Source organism: Oncorhynchus kisutch, linkage group LG21 (genome assembly GCF_002021735.2).
Source record: "Oncorhynchus kisutch isolate 150728-3 linkage group LG21, Okis_V2, whole genome shotgun sequence".
In the NCBI taxonomy this organism is placed as follows: Eukaryota; Metazoa; Chordata; class Actinopteri; order Salmoniformes; family Salmonidae; genus Oncorhynchus; species Oncorhynchus kisutch.
The window spans coordinates 11,163,362-11,191,015 of NC_034194.2; the positions used below are offsets into that span (position 1 = coordinate 11,163,362).

Consider the following 27,654-nt stretch of genomic DNA (forward strand, 5'->3'; position numbering starts at 1 on the left):
TGGTTCTAGATAGCACCTTTTCTTCTAAGAGTATGTGACAGGGGATTTAGGTGTGCAGCATGTCAGAGAGGTAAGAAAGCCAGGACATGGAGAGATTTATAGGTGAACAGTGGAGTCAGTGGAGAGCGGATGCGATCTTTTCCCAGGTTTTGGTGCGGATGTAAGGAAGTTTCGGTTTCCAGTGGTTGAAGAGCTATTGATATTTTAAAGTTTCAAATATTTATATAAAATCGTGTAAGTGCTTTGCTTTATGTGGAAACCAAATGGTGTGCAATGTGTGTTCCTATCCTGTGAACAATACAACATTGGTTTGAGATGCCTAGGTCATGTGATCAAGGACACGGCACCATCTCGGCTGCTTCTCTAGTTGTAAATGACATATACTGAACAAAAATATATACGCCACATGCAACAATTTTACTGAGTTACAGTTTATATAAGGAAATCAGTCAATTGAAATAAATGAATTAGGCCCTAATCTATGAATTTCACATGACTGTGCAGGGTCCGCCCTCCCAGGCCCACCTTGGCTGGGGAGCTAGGCCCAGCCAATCAGAATGAGCTTTTCCCCACAAAATGACTTACAGACAGAAATACTCCTGTTTCATCAGCTGCCTCGGTGGCCCGTCTCAGGCAATCCCCAGCAGGTGAAGAAGCCTGATGTGGAGGTCCTGGCCTGGCGTGGTTACACGTGGTCTGCAGTTGTGAGGCCAGTTGGACGTACTGCCAAATTCTCTAAAACGGCTTATGGAAGAGAAATGAACATTAAATTCTACCTCAAAACGTACTTACTTCCTTAAAACTTACTAAAGCATTGTTGGTTAAGGGCTTGTAAGTAAACATTTCACTGTAAGGTCTACGTGTCCTTGGCATTGTGTTGTGTGACAAAACTGCATATTTTAGTGTCCTTTTAGGTGCACCTGTGTAATGATAATGCTGTTTAATCAGCTTCTTGGTATGCCACACCTTTCAGGTGGATGGGTTATCTTGGCGAAGGAGAAATGCTCACTAACATTAATGTAAACAAATTTGTGCACGAAACAAGTTTTTTGTGCATATGGAACATTTAAGGGATCTTTTATTTCAACACTTTACATGTTGAGTTTATATTTTAGTTTTTATATTATTAATGCACTAAACAGGAAACAGCACTGCGCTGCACTTGATCTGTCGAAAGCATTCGATACAGTTGATCACGCACTCCTGCTACGGGATGCTATCGGAAATTGGTTTAGACCAAGCGGCCACCTTACATTGCTTGAACGGTTGTTCTCAGAGCACCATTGAAAATGAGACCCTGGTCTCAATGGTGTTAAAGGTTAATAAATACATTTAATCAATTCAACAATGTATTCTCACAAAAAACATATGGTTTATAAAATGTCATGTTTATTAATGTTACATAGATGTTCCGTAGGCAATTACATATTTTTCACAAGAGTTTGGGGACGACAATCAATGGTTAGCAAAAACCACAAAAGTGGTCCGAATCTCTAAAGACAATCACTGGACAAACCACACACCCTCTAACATGTGCACAAACCTGCAATGAAAAGTACTAAGCAAAAACAAATGGGACTTTGTGTATGCAATATTGATTCCCATTCCAGTGTACATTGAAAAATGGGCATGCATTTACTTGTCATTTCACTTGTTTTGTCTTCATAAAGTGCCACCTTTTTACTGTCAGACATGCTAAAAAGTAACACATGGTCACCTCAATGTTGAATAATATAATAACTAGGAAGGAGTTGTTGTGACCTCTGAAAAGGGAGAGACCTTCTAACAAGAGCCCATGTTTAGCACATGCTCTGCTGACAGTCTGCATCCCAAATAACACGTATATAGTGCAATACATTTGTCCAGAGCCCTAGGGGCCATGTCAAAAGTAGTGCACTAATATAGGTAATAGGGAGGCAACCACTGGCTGGACAACCTCAGCAGCTTCATACAATACCAGGTGGCAGGAGTATTCAAGTTACCATACAACCTGCATCCCAAACAGCACCCGATTTCCTTCATAGTGCACTACTTTTGACGAGGGCTCTGGTCGAAAGTAGTGCATAATAAAGGGAACATGGTGCCATTTGGGACAAAACCAACATGACAGGTTGGCTTACATGGTACAGCAGGTGCTGGCAGATGCAACTACCTTGCAACCTTTTTTGGAAGACCAAACCGTGGAGGCACGCCAGAATAGCTGTCAAATTTGGGTCAGCTTGACATTTCTTTCCCTCCCCACCATATGCCCAGGCTGCTCCATGCTCGCGGTTTGCAAATGGTCTTTCATAATGTACTAAATAGATCTTTCTGGACACACACACATATATTTATTTGGACAGTGAAGCAAAACATTTAATTTGGCTCTTCACTCCAGCAATGTGGACTTGAAATCAAATATTTTGGATTGGAAATCAAACGTTTCATACTATGCGACATTACAGAATGTCACCTTTTATTGCATTTTTTTATTCAACATTTCTTTAACTAGGCAAATCAGTTAAGACAAATTCTTATTTACAGTGACGGCCTACCCCTAATGACGCTGGGCCAATTGTGCTCCGCCCTATGGGACTCCCAATCGACCGGTTGAGATACAGCCTGGAATCAAACCCGTGTCTGTAGTGACGCCTCTAGCACTGAGATGCAGTGCCGTAGACCCCTGCACCACTCGGGCGGTCTATTTGAGGCTTTTTTTCACGGTTTAGAAATGAAAGCAGATTATGTATCTAGTCCCCCTATTGTAAGGTATCATAAATATTTAGACAAATTCACTTAGTGTATTAAACATAGTCAAAAAGTGTAGTATTTGGGCCCATATTCCCAGCACGCAAGGACAACACCAAGCTTGGGACTACAAATTGGTTAGATGCAATTGCAGTTTGTTTTGGTTGTTTCAGATTATGTAGTGCCCAATAGAAATGGTAAATAATGTATAGCGTAATTTTATAGTCACTTTTATTGGAAGTAAGACTAGAATGTGTCTGCACACGTCTACAAGAATGTGTGATTACGGATAATCATGGCTAATGATGAGTGGGAAAGTTAGATGCATAAATATCATACCCAAAAGAAAACCCTAACCTCCACTGTTATTGGTAATGGTGAAAGGTTAGAATGTTTTGGGGGGTATGATCTTTCACCCTCCAACTTTCATCATTATTAACAATTCAGTCATGATTATTCGTAATCATGGTAGCATCAACATTAATGCAGAAGTGTTCAGAAACATATTCTTAGTTACAATAAAAAGTGACCACAAAATGACAACACATTATTTACCATTCATTTCTATTGGGCATAAAATGATCAGAAACAACCAAAACTATTTGCAAAGTCAGAAGCTTAATGGAGACACTGCTAGGACTGACACCAAATACTAAACTTTTGACTAAATGGAACACTATTAGTGATTTTGCCCCCCCCCCCCCGCCAAAAAAGGTACTGTACTGTACTGTTGTCTCATAAAACATTTGATCTCAAATCCAAAATGCTAGAGCACAGAGCAAAATTATAAGTTTTAGCATCACTGTCCAAATATATATGTACGGGAGTGTACATACTACACATACATCCTATATTGTCATGTTGGACAGACAGTTAATGTTGATGTTAAAGTGAAGCGAATACTTTTCTACAGCAGAAACCGCACGTCAGGAAGGCCGGGACAAACACAAACTCAGGAATGGCGATATTATTTACTTTAATTTAGCTTTTATTCATACCAAAACGCTGAGTCGTGGTGAAAACGAAAATTATTTAAATTTCCCACATACTGACAGCTCCTTGGTAACGACAGGCGTTCATTACTAGAATCATTTCGAGTGGAACAATAAGGAATGAAGTGTAAAATATTTTTTGGGTCTTTCTCTTTTTTTTCTTGGCGAAGAAGGACAGGGATCATCTCAGTTCTCTCCTTCCTCTCCAGTCTCTGGCTCATCTGCTGCATTATCAGACGTCCATAGCTGAAACACACAAGACAAAAAAAACATTAACAATGCACTGACCATAAGTATTTCAGATGTCACCATCTAAAAATTAGGTCACTTTGGATAAAAGTGAAGCTAAATTGTATATTATACATGTGCTCCACTTAGGTCAAATCATTTCAAAACCCTATATCATAGCTAATCATTCACAAATGGCACCGCCTCCTGCTTGAGATTAAAACACTAAACTAAGACGCACATACACTAGAGGGGGTTGCAGTCAGTGCCTGTGTTGGTGAATGGATATAGGTGGGATGTGTCCAATCATGTCGCTCGGTGGAGGGTGGGCAGATGTGCTGCAGCAGTGACCAATCTCGTGGCTCTATGGAGGGAGGCAGGAGGGTACTTACTGTGAGGTTGTCTCTCAGCAGCTGCATGATGAGGGTGCTGTCTTTGTACGAGTCTTCGCTCAGCGTGTCGAGCTCAGCGATGGCGTCATCAAAGGCCTACGAGCACCCACACAAATAATAAAATGGTTGATATACGCATATGAACTAGGAGATGAAAGGTAGAGAGAGGGCATATAATACATCTGTCCCTGTATAGTGCGCACCACATAATGGCACCCTATTCCCTATATAGTGCACTTCTTTTGACCATATGGGTCCCGGTCAAACCATATGGGTCCCGGTCAAAATAAAGCACTATATAGGGTATAGGGTGCAGAGTGGGACGCCGCCAGTGTGGGCTTCTGTGTTGTGTCATTTTCCCAACCTGTTTGGCCAGTGAGCAGGCCTTCTCTGGGGAGTTGAGGATCTCGTAGAAGAAGACAGAGAAGTTGAGGGCCAGGCCCAGGCGGATGGGGTGAGTGGGCTGCATCTCCTTCTTGCTGATGTCAAACGCCTCCTGGTAGGAGTCTTGAGAGTTGGATATTGTCTCTGTGGAGAGGGGGGTAAGAAGGAATAATTAAGATAGAGCTCCGACTCTAAAAACATTCTCTATGTCCCAAACGGCACCCTAACTCCTTATATAGTGCACCACATTTCAGGCCCATAGGCTCAAAAGTAGTACACTTCATAGGGATAAAGGCGCTATTTGGGACAAACCAATTGTCTCGGTTTCATTTCACAACCTTTGTAAAAATGTGACTTTGGTCAGGAAGTCATGTGTCTCTAGGCATCCATCACTGCTCCAGATGGCGTCACTTTCCTTTCCCTGCTCTGGCCTGGCCACTGTTCTGACAATTGTCAGCCTATCTGAAAGTGTTTCTGAGAGCTATGCTATATGAGATAATGGGCTTATAAATATCCTTTGTTGAGCACCGACGCTACAAATAGTGCCCTGGCATTAAGAATAACAAAGTACCGGGGGCTCTATAAGGCACTGCATTGCATGCAGTAGTGCTAGAGGCGTTACTATGGTCCCGGGTTCATATCCCGAGCTGTGCCGTGGTCGGGAGTCCCATAGGACGGCGCGCAATTGGCCCAGCGTCGTCCGGGTTAGGGGAGGGTTTGGCCGGTGGGGCTTTACTTGGCTCATCGCTCTCTAGCGACTCCTTTTGGGGGGGCCAGGTGCCTGCGGGCTGACCCCAGATACCAGTTGAAAGGTGTTTCCGCCGACACATTGGTGCAGCTGGCTTCCGGGTTAAGCTGGCGGGTGTTAAGAGCGGTTAACCAGGTCATGTTTCGGAGGACGCATGATTCAACCTTCGCCTCTCCCGAGCCCTTTGGGGAGTTGCAGCGATGAGACAAGATAGCAAAAAAAATTGGGGAGAAAAAGGGGGTAAAATAGAAAAATATATATATAAAAAAAATAATTAAAAAGTACCAAATAATCCCCTGATATGATCCATGTGGACCTAATTGCAGAGTGCCTGAAGTGGCTGCCAAAATAAGCCAGCAAGCGTTATGCTACTAACTGATTAGACCTAGGCCAACATTTCAACTGTTCATTTGTAACTGGTGCCAGACATCCTCCCTTCCCCGTTTCAACCCCCTCCATCTTCAATTGGGGCAGGGAGGGAGGGAAGAGACCCCCAGGGAGGGAACATTCATATACCCATCTCCACGTTCAGAGCCCAAACTAACTCAGCCTGCAATAAATCAACAAACTTGAATCCCCTGAAGCTAGAGATCTGGATGGCGCTCAAACACACAGAATGTATTTAGATATATTTTTTTCCAGAGGGTGATGCATGCTTGAGTAAACGCTTGTTAAATACCTTCAAGCTCTATAATGATTTGAGGGGAAACAGGAAAACAAAAACAGATGTCCTATCAACACATACTGTCTGACAACAAAACAATATCAACAAACAAAAGATAACCGATGAGCATCCCAAATGGCACCCGGTTCATTTCCCATCTAGTACACTATGGTTGACCAGGGTCCAGGGCTTTGGTCAAAATTAGTGCACTAAAGAGAATAGGGTTCCATTTGGGACGCAGAGCTGCTGTCCTCCCTGGTAGACTGTCTGCTCTACAACATAACCATCATTTCATTTCATGGTCAGACCTCATAAGCCCCTGTAATCCTTTCTACTACAATGCAGTTTATGCTTGAGTCTTTTATCCACTGTAAACTCCTGGCTTCAGTTAAAGGGAGGGACAGTGAGAGCTAGGGCTGGGAATTGACACGGACCTCACGATACGATATTATCACGATACTTAGGTGTTGATAAGATGTGCATTGCGATTCTCACTTTTCTAGATGTATTGCGAATTGATACTACGATTTGATGTGCCAAACACATTGCTCACTACATGTCTGCTGCAGAGGGAGAGGAGAAAACTAGTTTTGATCAGTCAGGGAAATAAGTGCTGAAAACATGTTGCTCACTATTTAAAAAGAAGATGGAGAACAAGCTATAGGCTGTTGGGCTCCCAAGTGGCGCAGCGGTCTAAGGCACTGCATCTCAGTGCTAGACGCGTCAGACCCTGGTTCGATTCCAGGCTGTATCACAACTGGCCATGATTGGGAGTCCCATAGGGACTGGGTTAGGGTTTGGCCGGGGTACGCCGTCATTGTAAATAAGAATTTGTTGTTAACCGGCTTGCCTATCTTGTAACTATCAAAATCCCCCCCCCCCCCCCCCGTCCTGAGAGAATGAATCTGAGTCCCAAATGACAGCCTATTCCCTATATAATGCAATACTTTTGACCAAGGCCCTTAGAGAATAGAGACATGGTCCGTGTTCAAAAGTAGTGCACTATATGGGGAATAGGGTGCCATTTGGTATGTAGACGGCGACTGATCAGTCCAGAGGACCAGTACTTACCCTTCTTGTCATCTCCGGAGGCCACCTCAGCCAGGTATCTGTAGTAGTCTCCCTTCATCTTCAAATAGAACACTTTGCTCTCCGCATTGGGAGCATTTTCAATCAAATATTTGCTCAGCAGCCCCTGAGGGAGAAAAACCGACAGGAGGAGAGTTAATATTAATGTGAAGAACTATTTGACACGCACGTCTGAGTCGTCTTAAATAGCACCCCATTCCTTACATAGTACATTGGGGCCCTGGTAAAAATGTGTGCACTATATAGTGTGCCATTTGGGACACGTCCCAGCTCATTTTGTACACAGGCAGGATTCCATGACAGGCCACAGTTCAATAATTCAAATTGGAGGGAGAAAATAATTGGAAGAAATGCTTAGAAGTTAGAAAATAGTATATTTTTCATTAATATGATCTGCTTTGAAGAGGAGACAGAAAGTGTGGCATCCAGAGAGGGAGTGCTTCTTCAGCAACGGAAAATATCATTTACAAAAAGGAAAAAAATTAAATGTGATGGACTCCTTCCAGTGGTGCAGGATGACTCGGGTTAAATAAAACCTTGGACATCATTTTTTGGACTTACATTCTCGTAAACACACCAAAACACACATATAAAACATTGAATGAGTCCCAAATAGCACCCGATTCCCAGAATTGGTCAAAATTAGCGCACTATATAAGGGTGCAATTTGGGACAAACCCCTATCAATTATTGTAGCTGTACTTTGTTGACTTATCCGTTGCCTCAGATTGTGTGCTACTCCCACAAACAGGTTGTGGTGGCATTTACATGCACATAACACTGGTACGAAAGAATGAGCACTCCACAACCAGCTTCCTGTGTAAACCGAACAATCGTTCACTTCCTCTTAATAAGGGCTGCTTACAGCAGTAGACAGAGTCCTACCTAGAGACCACGTGTGTTAGGTAGCCAGTTCCCACATACTTTTGTGCTCGTCTACTCCATAATTGTTATCGTCGAGTCAATCGTGTTTGGCATGGCAGTGAGTGACAGGTAGTTGGCATGACAGCACAAACTGGCTCTAGACCACACGTGTGGTAAGCAGTTATCAGCTCCCTGCATCTGCGGAGGTCAGTACTACAGCATGGTGAGGCCAATGTTCAGCCCCAAGGAGGGAGGCAGGGAGGAATTACAATGACATCATTTGTGTTTCATCTGTGTAGTGGGCGAACCCAGAAAACACAGTGAAAGATTCGGAGGCATAGAGAACTCTGTGAAAGGCTTGAGGGAAGGTGATACCAACTGCAGGCCGCAGTTAATGCTGGCTCTCTAATACCTGATTATCAGCTCGGCATGGGTGTGACGACAATCTGACAGCCTGGGTGAGACGCTTGGTGACAGCACTGACGCACAGGCAACTACACATGCCAGAGCACAGCACTGACGCACAGGCAACTACACATGCCAGAGCACAGCAGACGCACAGGCAGGACTGTTACAATGACCGTACTACAACCACACTGGCAGTCACGAGCCATGACAGCAGTCAAATTCCATGTGACTGTTGAGTCATGGTAACTAGGCTTCTCCAAAACGGCGCTCTACTTGGCTGGCATTAAACGGACCGGGGGAAAGCGTCCTCCATTCGCTATTCAAGTGCACACAGATGTCTTTTTTCCCCCCATTGCCCCTGTTCCGACAGGCGCATGATAAATCACAACTAATTTCACACATTATTTAGTGTATGTAAAGACAAGATTATATTGAGAATAGTCTGATGGGTGAGAATATCATCACTTGATGCCCAGCGTGTGCAGTCTAAGGCAAGAAACAGCACAATCATTTTTTTTACAACTTTTTCGAATCATAGTCACATGCATTACGTAGCCTAGCCCATAGGCCTATATGTTTTGTATAATAACTGAAGTGGCCAAATATATATATATATATATATATATATATATATATATATATATATATATATATATATATATATATATATATATATATATATATATATATATACACACACACATACATACATACATACACACACAGCTCAAAAAAATAAAGGGAACACTAAAATAACACATCCTAGATCTGAATGAATGAAATATTCTTATTAAATACTTTTTTCTTTACATAGTTGAATGTGCTGACAACAAAATCACAAAAATTATCAATGGAAATCAAATTTATCAACCCATGGAGGTCTGGATTTGGAGTCACACTCATAATTAAAGTGGAAAACCACACTACAGGCTGATCAAACTTTGATGTAATGTCCTTAAAACAAGTGAAAATGAGGCTCAGCGGTGTGTGTGTGGCCTCCACGTGCCTGTATGACCTCCCTACAATGCCTGGGCATGTTCCTGATGAGGTTGCAGATGGTCTCCTGAGGGATCTCCTCCCAGACCTGGACTAAAGCATTCGCCAACTCCTGGACAGTCTGTGGTGCAACGTGGCGTTGGTGGATGGAGCGAGACATGATGTCTCAGATGTGCTCAATTGGATTCAGGTCTGGAGAACGGACGGGCTAGTCCATAGCATCAATGCCTTCCTCTTGCAGGAACTGCTGACACACTCCAGCCACATGAGGTCTAGCATTGTCTTGCATTAGGAGGAACCCAGGGCCAACTGCACCAGCATATGGTCTCACAAGGGGTCTGAGGATCTCATCTCAGTACCTAATGGCAGTCAGGCTACCTCTGGCGAGCACATGGAGGGCTGTGCGGCCCCCCCAAAAAAATGCCGCCCCACACCATGACTAACCCACCGCCAAACCAGTCATTCTGGAGGATGTTGCAGGCAGCAGAACGTTCTCCACGGCGTCTCCAGACTGTCACGTCTGTCACATGTGCTCAGTGTGAACCTGCTTTCATCTGTGAAGAGCACAGGGCGCCAGTGGCGAATTTGCCAATCTTGATGTTCTCTGGCAAATGCCAAACGTCCTGCACGATGTTGGGCTGTAAGCACAACCCCCACCTGTGGATGTCGGGCCCTCATACCACCCTCATGGAGTCTGTTTCTGACCGTTTGAGCAGACACATGCACATTTGTGGCCTGCTGGAGGTCATTTTGAAGGTCTCTGGCAGTGCTCCTCCTTGCACAAAGGCGGAGATAGCGGACCTGCTGCTGGGTTGTTGCCCTCCTACGGCCTCCTCCACGTCTCCTGATGTACTGGCCTGTCTCCTGGTAGCTCCTCCATGTTCTGGACACTACGCTGACAGACACAGAAAACCTTCTTTACCACAGCTCGCATTGATGTGCCATCCTGGATGAGCTGCACTACCTGAGCCACTTGTGTGGGTTGTAGACTCCGTCTCATGCTACCACTAGAGTGAAAGCACCGCCAGCATTCAAAAGTGACCAAAACATCAGCCAGGAAGCATAGGAACTGAGAAGTGGTCTGTGGTTATCACCTGCAGAACCACTCCTTTATTGGGGGTGTCTTGCTAATTGCCTATAATTTCCACCTGTTGTCTATTCCATTTGCACAACAGCATGTGAAATTTATTGTCAATCAGTGTTGCTTTCTAAGTGGACAGTTTGATTTCGCAGAAGTGTGATTGACTTGGAGTTACATTGTGTTGTTTAAGTGTTCCCTTTACTTTTTTTGAGCAGTATATATATTTCACATGCTGTTGTGCAATATTATATATATATATATATATCTCACACACACACACACACATACACACTAAGTAACAAAATCGAGCACACAGCCATGCAATCTCCATTATCGAACATTGGCAGTAGAATGGCCTTACCGAAGACCTCTGACTTTCAACGTGGTACAGTCATAGGATGCCACCTTTCCAACAAGTCAGTTTGTCAAATTTCTGCCCTGCTAGAGCTGCCCCGGTCCCTCCTGCAGCAAAGCACCCCCACAACATGATGCTGCCACCCCCGTACTTCACGGTTGGGATGGTGTTCTTCAGCTTGCAAGCCTCCCCCTTTTTCCTCCAAACATTTATATTTTTGTTTCATCAGACGAGAGGACATTTCTCCAAAAAGTACCATCTTTGTCCCCATGTGCAATTGCAAACCGTAGTCTTGCTTTTTTATGGCGGTTCTGGAGCAGTGGTTTCTTCCTTGCTGAGCGGCCTTTCAGGTTATGTCGGTATAGGACTCGTTTTACTGTGGATATAGATACTTTGTACCCGTTTCCTCCAGCATCTTCACAAGGTCCTTTGCAGTTGTTCTGAGATTGATTTGCACTTTTCGCACCAAAGTAAATTAATCTCCAGGAGACAGAACGCGTCTCCGTCCTGAGCGGTATGACAGCTGCGTGGTCCCGTGGTGTTTATACTTGTGTACTATTCTTTGTACAGGTGAACGTGGTACCTTCAGTCATTTGGAAATTGCTCCCAAGGATGAACCAGACTTTTGGAAGTCAACAAAAAAAATTCTAAGGTCTTGGCTGATTTCTTTTGATTTTCTCATGATGTCAAGCAAAATAGGCACTGAGTTTGAAGGTAGGCCTTGAAATACATCCTCAGGCACACCTCCAATTGACTCAAATTATGTCAATTAGCCTATCAGAAGCTTCTAAATCCATGACTTCATTTTCTGGAATTTTCCGAGCTGTTTTCCAAGGCACAGTCAACTTTGTGTATGTAAACTTCTGACCCACTGGAATTGTGATACAGTGAATTATAAGTGAAAGAATCTGTCTGTAAACAATTGTTGGAAAAAATTACTTGCGTCATGCACAAAGTAGATGTCCTAACCGACTTGGCAAAACTATAGTTTTCGAAATTTGTGGAGTGGTTGAAAAATTAGTTTTAAATGACTAACCTAAGTGTATGTAAACTTCCGACTTCAACTATATTAATATCAAATAATGCCACTGGAATTACAGGCAAATCTTGTCTGCTAAATGGACTAGTGTAACCCACAGCCATATGGCATAGCCAGATCAGGGCATAACATAAGGAGGACTTAGAATATGCTATTCTGTTCTTCGGAAATAGGCAAAACTTTCTTCATATCATGTTTCTTTCCTGCCTAAAATAAATAATGGATTAATTGTTATGGTATAAGCTATATTAAAACAAAATGTAAAATACTTTTTAAAAAATGTGGATGTTCCAGATGTCTACATCAGTGGCTCGTAAGCTATGCGTGGAAGCCAGGAGATGCTAAACGTTTCTGTTAATTAACGTTAAATTACTGTGAGACCGGCAGTTATTTGCATGACAGTTACCGGCTGACAAAATGTAATGATCGCCACACGTACAGGCAACTCCACCTGCCCCACAGTACTGACGTCCAGGCAACTCCACCTGCCCCACAGTACTGACGTCCAGGCAACTCCACCTGCCCCACAGTACTGACGTCCAGGCAACTCCACCTGCCCCACAGTACTGACGTCCAGGCAACTCCACCTGCCCCACAGTACTGACGTCCAGGCAACTCCACCTGCCCCACAGTACTGACGTCCAGGCAACTCCACCTGCCCCACAGTACTGACGTCCAGGCAACTCCACCTGCCCCACAGTACTGACGTCCAGGCAACTCCACCTGCCCCACAGTACTGACGTCCAGGCAACTCCACCTGCCCCACAGTACTGACGTACAGGCAACTCCACCTGCCCCACAGTACTGACGTACAGGCAACTCCACCTGCCCCACAGTACTGACGTACAGGCAACTGACGAAACACGTAAAAGTGTTTTATTGTCACATACACCAGACAGATTTTTTCACCTTGTCAGCTTGGATATTTGAACCAGCGACCTTTCAGCTACTGGCCCAATGCTTTAACCACTAGGCTACCTGCCACCCACCCTCACTACACCTATACAACCAACTGTTGACAGTGAGTGTCCCATGACATCATACTACTGCTGTAGAGATGCACAGAGAGGGGGGACACTTTGGGATTTTGGGAATGAGGCCCTTTAGAGTCAGATGAACTCGTGGATATCTTGCAGTTTGAAGGAAGTCAGCATGCAGTTGGAAGGAAGTTGCTAACTAGCGGTAGCGCAATTGCTAGCAACTTTCTTCAAACGGCACACAGAGACCTAAAAATGGTATTCATGAGTTCATCTGACTCTGGGAAGTAGATAGAGGGGCCTCATTTCCAAAATCCCAAAGTATCCGTTTAATTGTACAGCTTAACTGCTGCTTTTTCTGAGAAGTCACATGCTCACACATGCACACACTTAAGCCACGCAGCAAACCCAGGAAATGGGCTGAACTGGCAGCCATTTCCTCAGAGTGAAATCGTCACCACAAACATCCTTAGAGAGGCACTCCTCCATCCTCAGCAGCCACAGCGCAGAACGTGTGTGTGTGTGCGCACACACGCACGCAGCAGGTATGCGTGTGTTAGCAGGTCAGTGAAGCAGAAGTCCTTCTCAAAGGCTCATGGCATGATTCAGCACCTCCAACTGAACATTTTACGAGGCAAAATAAAAACCTCATAATTGGGCCTGACAGTTATAGTGGAGAGCTCACTTAGACTCCTCAAGTGAACATGCTGGGTTTTAATTTTATTTAACTGGGCAAGTCAGTTAAGAACAAATTCTTATTTACAATGACAGCCTACACCGGCCAAACCCTATGGGACTCCCAAATCACGGCCGGTTATGATACAGCCTGGATTGAATTTCGCTCTCATTTCTCTGCTGCCATCCTGTCTATGAGTGTCCCAAATGACACTTTATTTCCTATATAGTGCACTACTTTTGACCAGAGCCCAAAGGACTCAAAAATAGTGCACAACTTAGGGAATAGGGGGCCATTTGGGACAGACTATTTCTTCCAGTTTGATCTTATCCCTGGTGGGAGGGTGGGAATCAGGACAGAATTCTTCCTATCGTCACCAGCAACCTTCACAGATAGAGGGGAGGAATTTGTACACCTCCCTACCGCCTCCCAACAAACATGTGCTCAGACATTAAGAATGCGTCCCAAATGGCACCCTATTCTCTATATAGCACACGACTTTTGACCAGTGCCCTACGGGTGATGCACTATCAAGGGAATAGGGTGCCATTTGGGACACATCCATTCAAACAGAGCGCTGGGGCACGGTCATGTCGTCAACACTTAGCCAACGTTGACTTTCACCCTATACCACAAGTGTTAGTCACTGACCTCCCCATGCACCTGAACAACCAAGTAGCAGGAGCACATGAAATAAGGTGAAAGTGGATGACAATGTTGACGCTGTAGTGCCATACTGTGACCACTGAGCTGGATTCTTTCCATAGCCTAGCTACATTTAAACGGTCATCTGACCACAGCAGATGGCATATCCCCGTTACTCATGGTGACGAGAGCAAATGAACAGTGTCACTAGCACAGACAAAAACTAAATGCTTCCAGTCCCCTTTTATTTTGACTTAAACCATTTAACCCATTGCACATAACACAGTACCAGAAGCAGCATATTACACAGTCATTATAAACATTGGTCAAGTCAGTATCCTTATGGGTTTGTATGGGTTCATGAACAGCTTACCATAGGTTACACAAATCCAGCCTGCTCCCAGATCGGTTTGTGCTTTTGCCAACTCCATGCATGTGGGTAAAGAGATCATTGGAACACAAAACGTGGGGGATAGAAGGGCGCTGTCATTGGCAACCATTCAACAAATCTACCAAAATGGATATTGGTCAAATCCGCCATGATTTCTGTGATCTAACAGGCCCACAAGGTGGTTAATAAAATCCCATTTGGATATATTTGGCTGTTTTCACTGTATAATACTTAGAAGTTGTCCTTTTAGGGTTTAGAGAAGAAGAAAAAAGGTAAAAAAGTCTGCTAAATGCTAACTCCCATTCATATAAGCTGGTAGCAAAGCTAGCATATAGAAATCAGTGGTGGTAGTTGAAGCAGTTTTTAAGTGAAGGCGAATGCAGTCAATTGGTGATGATGACATGAACATGTATTGGGGTTGACATCATTTTGAGGGTTCCTGAGTGGCGCAGCGGTATCACAACCCGCCGTGATCTGAAGTCTCGTAGGGTGGCGCACAATTAGCCCAGCGTCGTCCGGTATAGGGGAGGGTTTGGCCCGGGGTAGCCTGACATTGTAAAATAAGAATTTGTTCTTAACGGACTTGCCGAGTTAAATAAAAAGTTAAATAAAAAATAAACATCTACACAAGCATTATACTCAGATTTGTACCCCAACATAGTGTGAAATAGACAAACAATTACTAACTGTAGGCTAATTTGATGGGCGGCGATGAGGATATTCTCAATCCATCTCCCACAGGGGGGACACATGGGTGGCATTGTCAATGGAATTTGACCAAAACAATGACATATTTACCAAACATGGAATGACAATGAGTTGGCGTGACAGCACAGACAGATAGGCAATACAAATCACCTACTGTACCCAATGTGTGATAACTTGACCAGACACAAACATCACTGTCCCTGCGTGTACCCAGTACCTAGAATATGTAATAACATGCATACTTATTATGTAATACGAGGCTGGAGCATGAAGGCACTAGCCCAGAGGGGCCCTGTGTAGAGCAGGGCACTAACAGATGGCCAATGCAGATTTAGAGCACACAGATGCTTCTCAGCCAGTGTGCGAACTAGCTCAGCGTTGAGCCTGCCACACCAAAACACTAGGCTGCATCCTCAATGAACATCCGTGTCTGTCAGGGTTACAGCTTCCTTTACACACAGGACAGAAAGTGACACAGCAGGATGATGTGTTATTTAAACAGAATATTTTGTTGTTTTTTATTTGACAGGTATAGCTATAGAAGGGTGACATAGGATGAAGGGTGGAGACTGGGATTGAACCCTGGTCTCCAGTGGAGAGGCGTGTACATGTGGCTTGTGCTGAGAATATTGCCCACTTGCCCATGGCTCTGCATGCCATATAGAGTATACCAAACATTAAGAGCACCCACCATCAGAACAGCCTCAATTCATCAGGCATTCCACAGGGATGCTGGCCCATGTTGACTCCAATGCTTCCCATAATTGTGTCAAGTTGGCTGAATGTCTTTTGGGTGGCGGACCATTCTTGATATACACGGGAAACTGTTGAGTGTGAAAAGCCCAGCAGCGTTGCAGTTCTTGACACAATACGGTATACCTGGCACTTACTACCATATCCCATTCAAAAGGCACTCTGAATGGCACACATTCCATGTCTCAATTGTCTCAAGGCTTAAAAATATTTATTTAACCCATCTCGTTGCCTTCATCTACACTGATCGAAGTGGATTTAACAAGTGACATCGATAAGAGATCATAGCGTTCTCCAGGATTCACCTGGTCAGTCTAAGTCATAGAAAGAGCAGGTATTCTAATGTTTTGTACACTCAGTGTATGTAGGGTAAATTAAGGGCCTGTGTGGATGAGAGCTTGGCTTGCTTCGATGAACAGCCTGACACCCCCATCACAGCTCAGATCAAAAGGGTGTATGTGTGCTGTTGAGGGAACTGCAAGACTGGAGTTAGGAAACACTGGAATAGATGGTGGACCTGTCTGGATTACTGGTAATCTGCTTTAATCCACCAGGGAGCTAGATCTAAACCTCATCCACAAGAAATACTATACAACTGAGCTTTTCCTCCATCACCAAACACCTAGAATTAAGTGTGTACTGCACAATTGAGTATGGAGGACAACTGTATAGACCAACATACAGTACCAATCAAGCACACCTACTCGGTCAAGGGTTTCTTTATTTGTACTATTTTCTACATTGTAGAATTGTAGTTATTTCAAAACTATGAAACAACATATATGGACTCATTTAGTAACCAAAAATATCTTAAACGAATCCAAATATATTTTATATTTGAGATTCTTCGAAGTAGCCACCCTTTAGCTTGATGACAGCTTTGCACACTCTTGGCATTCAACCAGCTTCATGAGAAATGCTTTTTCAACAGTCTTGAAGGAGTTCCCACATATGCTGAGCGCTTGTTGGCTGCTTTTCCTGCACTCTGCGGTCCAACTCATCCCAAACCATCTCAATTGGGTTGAGATTGGGTTGGGTGATTGTGGAGGCCAGGTCATCTGATGCAGCACTCCATCACTCTCCTTCTTGGTCAAAAAGCCCTTACACAGCCTGGAGGAGTGTTATGGGTCATTGTCCTGTTGAAAAACGAATGATAGTGGGACTAAGCGCAAACCAGATGGGATGGCGTATCACTGCAGAATGCTGTGGTAGCCATGCTGATTAAGTGTGCCTTGAATTCTAAATAAATCAGACAGTGTCACCAGCAAAGCACCCCCACACCATCACAACTTCTCCTACATGCTTCACGGTGGGAACAAAACATGTGGAGATCAACCATTCACCTACTCTGCGTCTCACAAAGACACAGCGGTTGGAACAAAAACAATCATTAAGGCCTGATTCATAAGGCCTGATTCTGAACAGTTGATGTTGAAATGTGTCTTTGACTTAACCTCTGAGGCATTTATTTAGTCTGCAATCTAGGTGCAGTTAACTCTAATGAACGTATCCTCTGCAGCAGAGGTAACTCTGGGGACTTCCTTTCCTGTGGTGGTCCTCATGAGAGCCAGTTCCTCATAGCGCTTGATGGTTTTTGCAACTGCACTTGAAGAAACTTTCAAAGTTCTAGAAATGTTCTGTACTGACTGACCTTCATGTCTTAAAGTAATGATGGACTGTTGTTTCTATTTGCTTATTTGAGCCGTTCTTGCCATAATATGGACTTGGTATTTTACCAAATAGGGCTATCTTCTGTATACCACCCCTACCTTCTCACAACATAACGGATTGCCTCAAATGCATTAAAAAGAAAAGCAATTCCACAAATTAACAAGGCACACCTGTTAATTGAAATGCATTCCAGGTGAATACCTCATGAAGCTGGTTGAGAGAATGCCAAGAGTGTGCAAAGCTGTCATCAAGGCCAAGGGTGGCTACTTTGAAGAACCTCAAATATACAGTGCTTGCGAAAGTATTCGGCCCCCTTGAACTTTGCGACTTTTTGCCACATTTCAGGCTTCAAACATAAAGATATAAAACTGTATTTTGGGGATACAATCATGAAGTGGAACGACATTTATTGGATATTTCAAACTTTTTTAACAAATCAAAAACTGAAAAATTGGGCGTGCAAAATTATTCAGCCCCCTTAAGTTAATACTTTGTAGCGCCACCTTTTGCTGCGATTACAGCTGTAAGTCGCTTGGGGTATGTCTCTATCAGTTTTGCACATCGAGAGACTGACATTTTTTCCCATTCCTCCTTGCAAAACAGCTCGAGCTCAGTGAGGTTGGATGGAGAGCATTTGTGAACAGCAGTTTTCAGTTCTTTCCACAGATTCTCGATTGGATTCAGGTCTGGACTTTGACTTGGCCATTCTAACACCTGGATATGTTTATTTTTGAACCATTCCATTGTAGATTTTGCTTTATGTTTTGGATCATTGTCTTGTTGGAAGACAAATCTCCGTCCCAGTCTCAGGTCTTTTGCAGACTCCATCAGGTTTTCTTCCAGAATGGTCCTGTATTTGGCTCCATCCATCTTCCCATCAATTTTAACCGTCTTCCCTGTCCCTGCTGAAGAAAAGCAGGCCCAAACTATGATGCTGCCACCACCATGTTTGACAGTGGGGATGGTGTGTTCAGGATGATGAGCTGTGTTGCTTTTACGCCAAACATAACGTTTTGCATTGTTGCCAAAAAGTTCAATTTTGGTTTCATCTGACCAGAGCACCTTCTTCCACATGTTTGGTGTGTCTCCCAGGTGGCTTGTGGCAAACTTTAAACGACACTTTTTATGGATATCTTTAAGAAATGGCTTTCTTCTTGCCACTCTTCCATAAAGGCCAGATTTGTGCAATATACGACTGAGTCTCCCACCTCAGCTGTAGATCTCTGCAGTTCATCCAGAGTGATCATGGGCCTCTTGGCTGCATCTCTGATCAGTCTTCTCCTTGTATGAGCTGAAAGTTTAGAGGGACGGCCAGGTCTTGGTAGATTTGCAGTGGTCTGATACTCCTTCCATTTCAATATTATCGCTTGCACAGTGCTCCTTGGGATGTTTAAAGCTTGGGAAATCTTTTTGTATCCAAATCCGGCTTTAAACTTCTTCACAACAGTATCTCGGACCTGCCTGGTGTGTTCCTTGTTCTTCATGATGCTCTCTGCGCTTTTAACGGACCTCTGAGATTATCACAGTGCAGGTGCATTTATACGGAGACTTGATTACACACAGGTGGATTGCATTTATCATCATTAGTCATTTAGGTCAACATTGGATCATTCAGAGATCCTCACTGAACTTCTGGAGAGAGTTTGCTGCACTGAAAGTAAAGGGGCTGAATAATTTTGCACGCCCAATTTTTCAGTTTTTGATTTGTTAAAAAAGTTTGAAATATCCAATAAATGTCGTTCCACTTCATGATTGTGTCCCACTTGTTGTTGATTCTTCTTTATGTTTGAAGCCTGAAATGTGGCAAAAGGTCGCAAAGTTCAAGGGGGCCGCATACTTTCGCAAGGCACTGTATTTGGATTTGTTTAACACTGTTTTGGTTACTACATGATTCCATATGTGTTATTTCATAGTTTTGATGTCTTCACTATTATTCTAAAATGTAGAAAATAGTCAAAATAAAGAAAAAACCCTGGAATGAGTAGGTGTGTCTAAACTGTTGCCTGGTACTGTATGCTCAGGGCTAGTGTGTCTTTGTTTTTGCATTATTTGTTTTTGCATTATTTAAAACAAATTGAACATGTTTCATGATTTATTTGAGGCTAAATTGATTGTTATTGATGTATTATATTAGGTTAAAATAAGTGTTAATTTGGTATTGTTGAAATTGTCATCATTACAAATAAATAAAACAAAATCGTCCGATTAATCGGCATCAGCTTTTTTGGTCCTCCAATAATCGGTCAAAAGAAGTGCCCTATATAGAGAATAGGGTGCTTTTAGGGATGCAGCCCACACTGTTCTGAGGGATAAACTGAAAAATACAGCTAAGCTTCACACAAACATCTCTGCCCTATTTAAAGCATGATGGTGACGCATATATTGAGTAGTTAACAATAAAGAGTAGTACTATGTATGGATGAAACGGTTACCGGTTTCACGATAAACCACAGTAAAATTCCTGACGATTAGTATTGCCTTTTCAATTATTATTAAAACCGTGTTTGATTACCGCGGTTTGATAAACTCGCGGTAAATACTGTCCAGCATCAACCAAAGTTAGCAACAGTCTGACTTAGGCGCAGCACGCAACGTGGGTTTTGTTTCATGTGAAACATGGCGTAAGGCAGTGACAGTGCTCGGGAGATGTTTCTGCCTTCGAAGAGGACCAAAACTGAAGTGTGGTCGTATTTTGGGTTTTACAAGAGTGCTTAGGGAAACTTAAAATCGAAGATGGTCACCCTGTCTGCAGAACACGCAACAACAAAAAATGCCGCGAAAGGGGGCAACACTTCAAATCTCTTGAGTCATCTTCGTGACCACCACCAACTACTTTATAGCAAATGCAAGGTAAGTTAACTTTTAACTCAATGCATGATGTGGGGACTTCGGAATGGGGGAAAATGTCATGGTTTGTCTGCTAATAGCTTGTCAACAATGTAAACTAAAGCTTTCTGTGTTACCTACGCCTGTAAAAACACTATGCGTTGTTCTGCGGCTGTATGCGTCGTGTGTCTGCAGACTCTATTCGGACGTTGCACAGAATAACACGTTATGTAGTTTAGTCACCCAACCAACATATTTTGTTCATTTAAAATCCGGCAGACGTCGACTCGGTTGTAAAAGTGTTTCAACAGGAGAAACACTATAGACTCTTGTTTTTACATCAATTATTGGGCTAATTGCAATTACTATCACTGTCTTCTTAAGACACATTTGTATTTATGTAAATTGTGCATGGGGTCATTGCATATACTGAAATACTACACAGAAGATAGACTGTGTGTGTATATAATAATAAATATAATCTAACACCAATAATAATACTACATTTGCCATTCCCTTGTTTACAGAGTGGGCGTACAGCAGGCAAACCCAGTGATGCTACTGGTCCCTCATCTACAGTTGTGACACACACGAGCAAGCATTTAAAAAAAGGCAGGCTGCTGATGCACCCACATCAAAAAATGCTCAAGTCCTCACTACAGCCTTTTCATACTACATTGCAAAGGAGATGATGCCATTTCAAATCGTTGAGAGGCCTGGCTTTGAGGCTGATGAAGGTTGCCGTGCCTCACTACAAAGTGAGCGCTACTCATTTTATTTTTGGTTTCTTTATTTGGATTTGCTTACTTAAGGTTGTGTTCAATTAAACCTGCACTAGGGAAACTTACCTCTCATGGCCACATAGTGCCATCTTTAATGTTATTATTTTAATGTTTATGGACACAAAGTGCATTGTGCTGATCATTTTATTTGTTTGTTGGTTTTCAATATAAAACTTGGTGAAATTATTTGAGTGTGTCTATCAGTACTTTTTGAACATTTCCACACATTTTAACAATACGGCGATAATACTGATAACAGTGATAATTTCGGTCACTGTAATCGTGATATGAAATATTCATACGGTTTCATCTCTAGTACTATACACACACAAGCTGAAGAGTGAGCCAATGGGAAGGTCATGCACTACTAATGAGAATCTCAGTCTTGTTTTACGCTTTAGGGGGGGGGGGGGGGGGGGCTATGATTACATTAGTCAATCATAAAGAGTAGATCATGCTCCAGTGGATAAACTGGCCACTCCAGGAACAGGCAGAATTAGAAGTTAGCCCATAGTATCGGCACACCTTGGTGTTAAACCGTGTCTTTTAAAGTGGATGAACATTAGGGGGCTGTGGCATCGGCACGTAATCTAAGAGAGATTACAGGTACCATCTCACCATGGCCACGCCCACTTAAACCCTGCAGGCAGGAGTAAGAATAAACTATCCCATAGTGACAGTAGATAAGACATCAATGCAAACAGGTCAGGCAACTTCCAGCCGACACTAGGATTCTGTCTGAAATAGCACCCTATTGACTACTTTTTACCAAAGCCCTATATGGGGTGAATAGTGTACCATTTCAGATGCAGCCACAGCCCTTCTGTATAACAAAGAACTGAGGGACAGCAAAGGCCACAGGATCCACCATCATCTCATTGGGTTGGGGCATATGACCAGCCCATGACAGCTCATGCTATAGCTGATCCCCAAAATAGTGTCACTGAGTCATTCAATACAACATGGGGATCTAGGTGTGTGCTTCAAATTAGCTCAGTTGAACAGGAAATGTATAGAACAAGTAAAAACCTTCCTGTACAAAACCCCAAATACAAAAGGGACTTTGATCGGGAAAAAAAGGGTAGGTCGGCAGGGGGGGGGGCACACATTTTTAAAACATAGTGACAGGATTATGGCAGTGCTGTCACTTGCTAATATTATCAGTTCCACAACTGCTAAGTATTATTTTAACGTGTTATCATGTCTGGATGCTCCAACATCCCCACTGGAGGCCCAGTTCACATACTGCCGTTTTGCCTCATTTGATCTGGCATATCAAACTCAAACAGCCAATCCAACTAAACATCAGTCTACCAAGTAGAGCCCATTATTGTGTGGACATTTGCCGTGCCCTTTGGCTCAGAACATATGACTGTTCCGTTGACAACCCTAATAAAACTATTCAGTGAAATGTAAAAAGAGGAAGAAAAGAGGTCCTGCCTGCCTTTACGGCCTATGCCTGCAAACCATACAGGGCATTCGGAAGGTATTGACACCCCTTCACTTTTTCCACCTTGTGTTAGTTATGTTACAGCCTTATTCTAAAATGGAAACTTCAATCTACACACAATACCTGAAAATGACAAAGTGAAAACAGGGTTTTAGAAGACAGGATTGTGTCGAGGTACAGATCTGGGGAAAGTTACACACAAAAATCTGGAGCATTGAAGCTCCCAAAGAACACAGTGGCCTACATTCTTAAATGGAAGAAGTTTGGAACCACTAAGACTCTTCCTAGAGCTGACCACGCGGTCAAACTGACAACTATCTCTGCAGCATTCCACCAATCAGGCCTTTATGGTAGAGTGGTCAGACTGAAGCCACTCCTCAGTAGGCACATGACAGCCCACTTGGAGTTTGCCAAAAAAGCACCCAAAGGCCTCTCAGACCATGAGAAACAATATTTTCTGATCTGATGAAACCAAGAATGGTCACGTCTGTAGGAAACCAGCCCCCTGCGGCAGGGACTGGGAGACTAGTCAGGATCGAGGGAAAGATGGAGAGATATCCTTGATGAAAACCTGCTCCAGAGCGCTCAGGACCTCAGACTGGAAGTAGAACCTTCGCCCCAACAGGACAACAACCCTAAGAGCACAGCAAAGACAACACAGGAGTGGCTTCGGGACAAGTCTCTGAATGTCCTAGAGTGGCCCAGCGAGAGCCCGAACATGAAACCAATCGAACATCTCTGCAGAGACCTGAAAATAGCTGTGCAGTGACGCTCCACATCCAACCTTACAGAGCTTGAGGGGATCTGCAGAGAAAAATGGGAGAAACGCCCCAAATACAGATGTGCCAAACTTGTAGTGTCATACCCAAGAAGACTCAAGGCTGTATTCGCTGCCAAAGGTGCTTCAACAAAGTACAGAGTAAAGGTTCTGAATAATTGTTTAAAAAAATATCTAAAAACTGTTTTTACTTCGTCATTATGGGGTATTGTGTGTAGATTGATGAGGGGAAAATACAATTGAATCCATTTTAGAATAAGGATGTAAAATAAAAATGTGGAAAGGGTCAAGGGGTCTGAATACTTTCCGAATGCACTGTATTGATTGTGAGCAGCAGTGGAAAGGGGAGGTCATTCCACTGCACCACTGTGGCTCAGATAATCAATTGGTGCAGCCTCTCTGCATAGTTTCAGATAAACATCACACCAATAGAAGCACTGCAATGTTAAAGTCCATGAATGAGGGGCAGCATTGCATTAGTAGAAACCAACACTGTTCTCAGGTTTTAGCTAGATACTGTATATGTTTGAGTCATGTCTGAGACCATTTTTGCATTTTAACCTGCCACATTAATTAGCCTAACCTGCCACGTTACTTTTCGTAGCAGGTTAGAATAATTGACTTCTGCTAGTCAAAACCGGCAGACCCAGCCAGAGAACAGTCTTGGTTTCCACTAATGCACTACAGCAAACAGGGGATTTATAGGACTGTTCTATTTTGCACTACTAGTAAATAGATTGTCATAAAGAGGGAGGATACAGTCAGTCAACCAAATCATCTCATCTCCAAAGAAAAAAAAAATGGATGACAGCTTCTTTCTCTCTCCTCGGCCTCACAGACACAGTGAGAATTTGTTGATGATTCTATCCATCTATCAAGAAGCTTTTTATACCCCGATTGACCATTTATTGACACCCACAAATGGTTTATTTTGGTCGTCACAGACAGACTGTCCTCAATTTCCAGCAGAGAAAGTGGACTGGGTAAATCAAATTTGGTTCCCTCAAAGCCATACATGCCCACTCATTCTGGCTGGCGGAAAAAACATTAACTCACCAATACGTCGTTGCAGATGTCTCGCAACTCGGTCTCCACCTTATTCCGGTACTCCTTCACCATCTGAAGCTTCTTGTCGCTGCCCTCCGTCTTCTGCTCGATTGCGGAGATGACCCGCCATGCGGACCTCCGGGCCCCGACAACGTTCTTGTAGGCAACCGATAGAAGATTTCTCTCCTCACACGACAGCTCTGCCCCCTTCTCAGTTACCTCCTTCATGGACGAAGCCATGTCGTCGTAACGCTCAGCCTGCTCCGCCAGCTTGGCTTTCTGAATCAGCTCTGTTTTATCCATATTTATGTGTTATTTGATGTTCAAACTGTCGCTCGCAGATGAAAATAGAGTCCCAAGAGAGCGGAAGGAATGGGACAAAGATGTGGGGCTAGATCGTGTAGATAGATTGTGTAGAACGATTGATATTTATAATCGATGGACAGGTGAATGGAGGTACAGGTATGTTATCCAGACAGGGACACCTGGGGAGGAAGATTAGAAGATTGTTTAAGATGGTCAAATCTTGCACACAACTTGTAGCGATGAAGTTGGTTGGTTAGTTCACCTTTTACAAAAACAAATATATTAAATATTTGACTTGTTAATATAACATAGCTAGCTGGGAAACTGTCCTAGCTTGACACATAAATTACTTCCGACTACTGCACACAGCTTTCACTCTCAGCGTCAAGCCAACCCACTGTCAACTCAGTCATGGTCGTGAGCGACCCAGTTCGGTGAAATGACACTAGCCAGACAATATTGTGTAACCTTCCCGCTTCCCCAATACTACAGTAACGTTAATACTTTTTAAAACGTATGATGCCAATGTGTGTTAGTTAACGTTAGCCAACCATCTGCAGCGGAGGCTAGCCAGGCAGATGTAGTCTGCTAACTAACGTTAGCTGGCTAAAGTAACATAACTACTCTTCTAACTAGCTAATGACGTTAGATAGTTATAGTGTACTAGTAAAATTGTTGGACGGATATGTTGTAATTCACTTGACTTGTTCAAGAGCTTACTGTATAATACTGTTACAACTTATGCCATCTCGTTTACAAGCAAGTTTGGTGGTTTGCCCAACATCCAAATTTGATTGCCTAACAAACTAACGTTAGCTGTCTGGCTGCAGTAAATAGCACGATACCGAATATTTGTTCTGAAGCAGTGGCAACCACACACCGTAAGCTAACTAGCCATAGATTTACATTTCCTTACAATCGAACTTGATCTTAAATATAGTAACCAAACTACACATTAATTCCCACGATATAAAGAAGAAGGAATATTTCCCAACCTTTAGTTCGCTAGGTTGTTCCGATCAGCCACTCCAAGTAGATACACTATGAGCTTCGGGCAAGCGAAAAAAATCTATACGCCTTCAACCAAACATGGCCAAAGGGCGTGTCCAACAAAACAATAGCCCTATGAGAACCCGTCTTTGAATCGGAATTACCCGTCATGGTTCAAAACAAGAACTAATAGGACGATAGCGCGGGGAAAGAAGGAGGGCTTTTTGAGGCAACGGGGTTTCCTCCAATGGGAAATTTGTTTTGCATGGCCCGGTGCGCCAGGTAGGCAGAGTTGGTGTGTTTTCTACCATTCCATTGGATCTTAAGTGGACTCTCTACTTAACCGGGGCACCGGGCCATGCAAAACGAACTCAACCAATTAAAGCAAGAGGAGACGTCACCATTACCATGGATATCCAACGCCCTCCCGTCACACCAATAGAGATCGTCAGTTTGTACACCTAAAACCCGGAAATAAGTTACCTCTGGTTCGTTCAGCCATCCCTTTTTTATTTATTTTTTATTTTTTATTATTCAGCCATCCCTATGGATCCCTATGGACATTTATAGGGAAAGAATAGGGTTTTGGAATTAACGCCGAAAATAAGGTCTATGGTTAACACAGGTTTAGGAGATCATATACGTTTTCTTCTATGAGATAATAATCAGTTAACGTGACCTTTATGAATTATGAAGCCTTTATGTGATTTATGTGTTTTTTATGATTATATAAATCCTTCAAAATTAACAAAAATGAGGTTAGCTGATGATTATCTCATAGAACAAGAAGTATAAGATCTCCTAAGCATGTGTTTATTTTTGTAGTTTATCCAAAAACTGCATTCATTTTCCTCATAGGCTTTGTCCAACTAACTGGTGGAGTTGGTGCCTACGAAAACATGCCATTACAATTTCTCTCTATATATACCTCAGTGCATTCCTCGAGAGATACTTTTGAGGAGATGGGAAACTCTTTTGGAATAGTATTAACGGCCATTGTGTACGTTGCCCATGCATCGTCAATGGGCCACGCAGTGCATTCTGGGTGATTCTGGGACATTCACATGAATTTCATCAACAACAAGTACAACATTTTAAAAAATTCTGAGATGTAAGATAATTAACTTGTTCTCTGTAATATTATATTCCTTTGGAATCGTGAGATTGCGTACTTTTGAGGAAAATAGGCAGGTCTCTCAACTAATAGTGCTTTCAAGACAACTAGGAACTCAAAAAAAATTGGGTCAAATCATGATGTTAGTGACGTCTTCAGGTCAGAAAGTCAGTGCAATCGTTTCCAACTGGAATTCAGAGTTGGATGACTGTTGAAAACTATTTTTCCTAGTCAGAGATCGTTCCCAGTTGTCTTTAACACACTGAAGTCGGAAGTCTGACATTTCCAAGTTTCGGGTTGTTTTGAAAGCAGCATCATACCCTGACTCTGAGAAGGGATTTACGTGACAATTAGCGTTAGCAACCGTGTGGCTCAGCATGACAACGTGAACGCGATTGGTCCACAGTCCACAGAAAGTCCAGATTAGCCTATCAAGTTTGAGAATAACCACCACAAATTCTAATGCCAGGAGGACTGCAAGGACCAGCCCTTTATTGTGGAATCTGTCGGCAAGAGATCACCACCCACGTGTGTGTGTGTGTGTGTGTGTGTGTGTGACATGAATTAGTGAAA

The 27,654-nt window shown here is 43.1% G+C and overlaps 1 protein-coding gene across 1 annotated transcript; it reads right to left on the bottom strand.

Moving 5' to 3' along the window:
• Positions 1–1,367: 1,367 nt before the first annotated feature.
• Positions 1,368–26,128, bottom strand: LOC109866411 (14-3-3 protein zeta-like). The gene is made up of 6 exons (XM_020455087.2): positions 25,973–26,128; positions 24,681–25,156; positions 7,207–7,330; positions 4,704–4,867; positions 4,340–4,435; positions 1,368–3,965 (listed from the first exon to the last, which is right to left on the bottom strand). Exons 2-6 carry the CDS (start codon positions 24,972–24,974, stop codon positions 3,906–3,908), a joined length of 738 nt encoding a protein of 245 aa, XP_020310676.1. The 5' UTR covers positions 24,975–25,156; positions 25,973–26,128; the 3' UTR covers positions 1,368–3,905.
• Positions 26,129–27,654: the final 1,526 nt, after the last annotated feature.

What these genes read in the sequence shown, in the direction of transcription:
- LOC109866411 (XM_020455087.2), bottom strand. Translation starts at nt 24,974, where the DNA reads ATGGATAAAACAGAGCTGATTCAGAAAGCCAAGCTGGCGGAGCAGGCT. An exon ending in ACATCTGCAACGACGTATTG is followed by an intron (nt 7,331 to 24,680) that starts GTGAGTTAATGT and finishes TTTCTCCCTCAG; the next exon opens with GGGCTGCTGAGCAAATATTT. An exon ending in TGCTGAGAGACAACCTCACA is followed by an intron (nt 3,966 to 4,339) that starts GTAAGTACCCTC and finishes TGTGTGTTTCAG; the next exon opens with CTATGGACGTCTGATAATGC.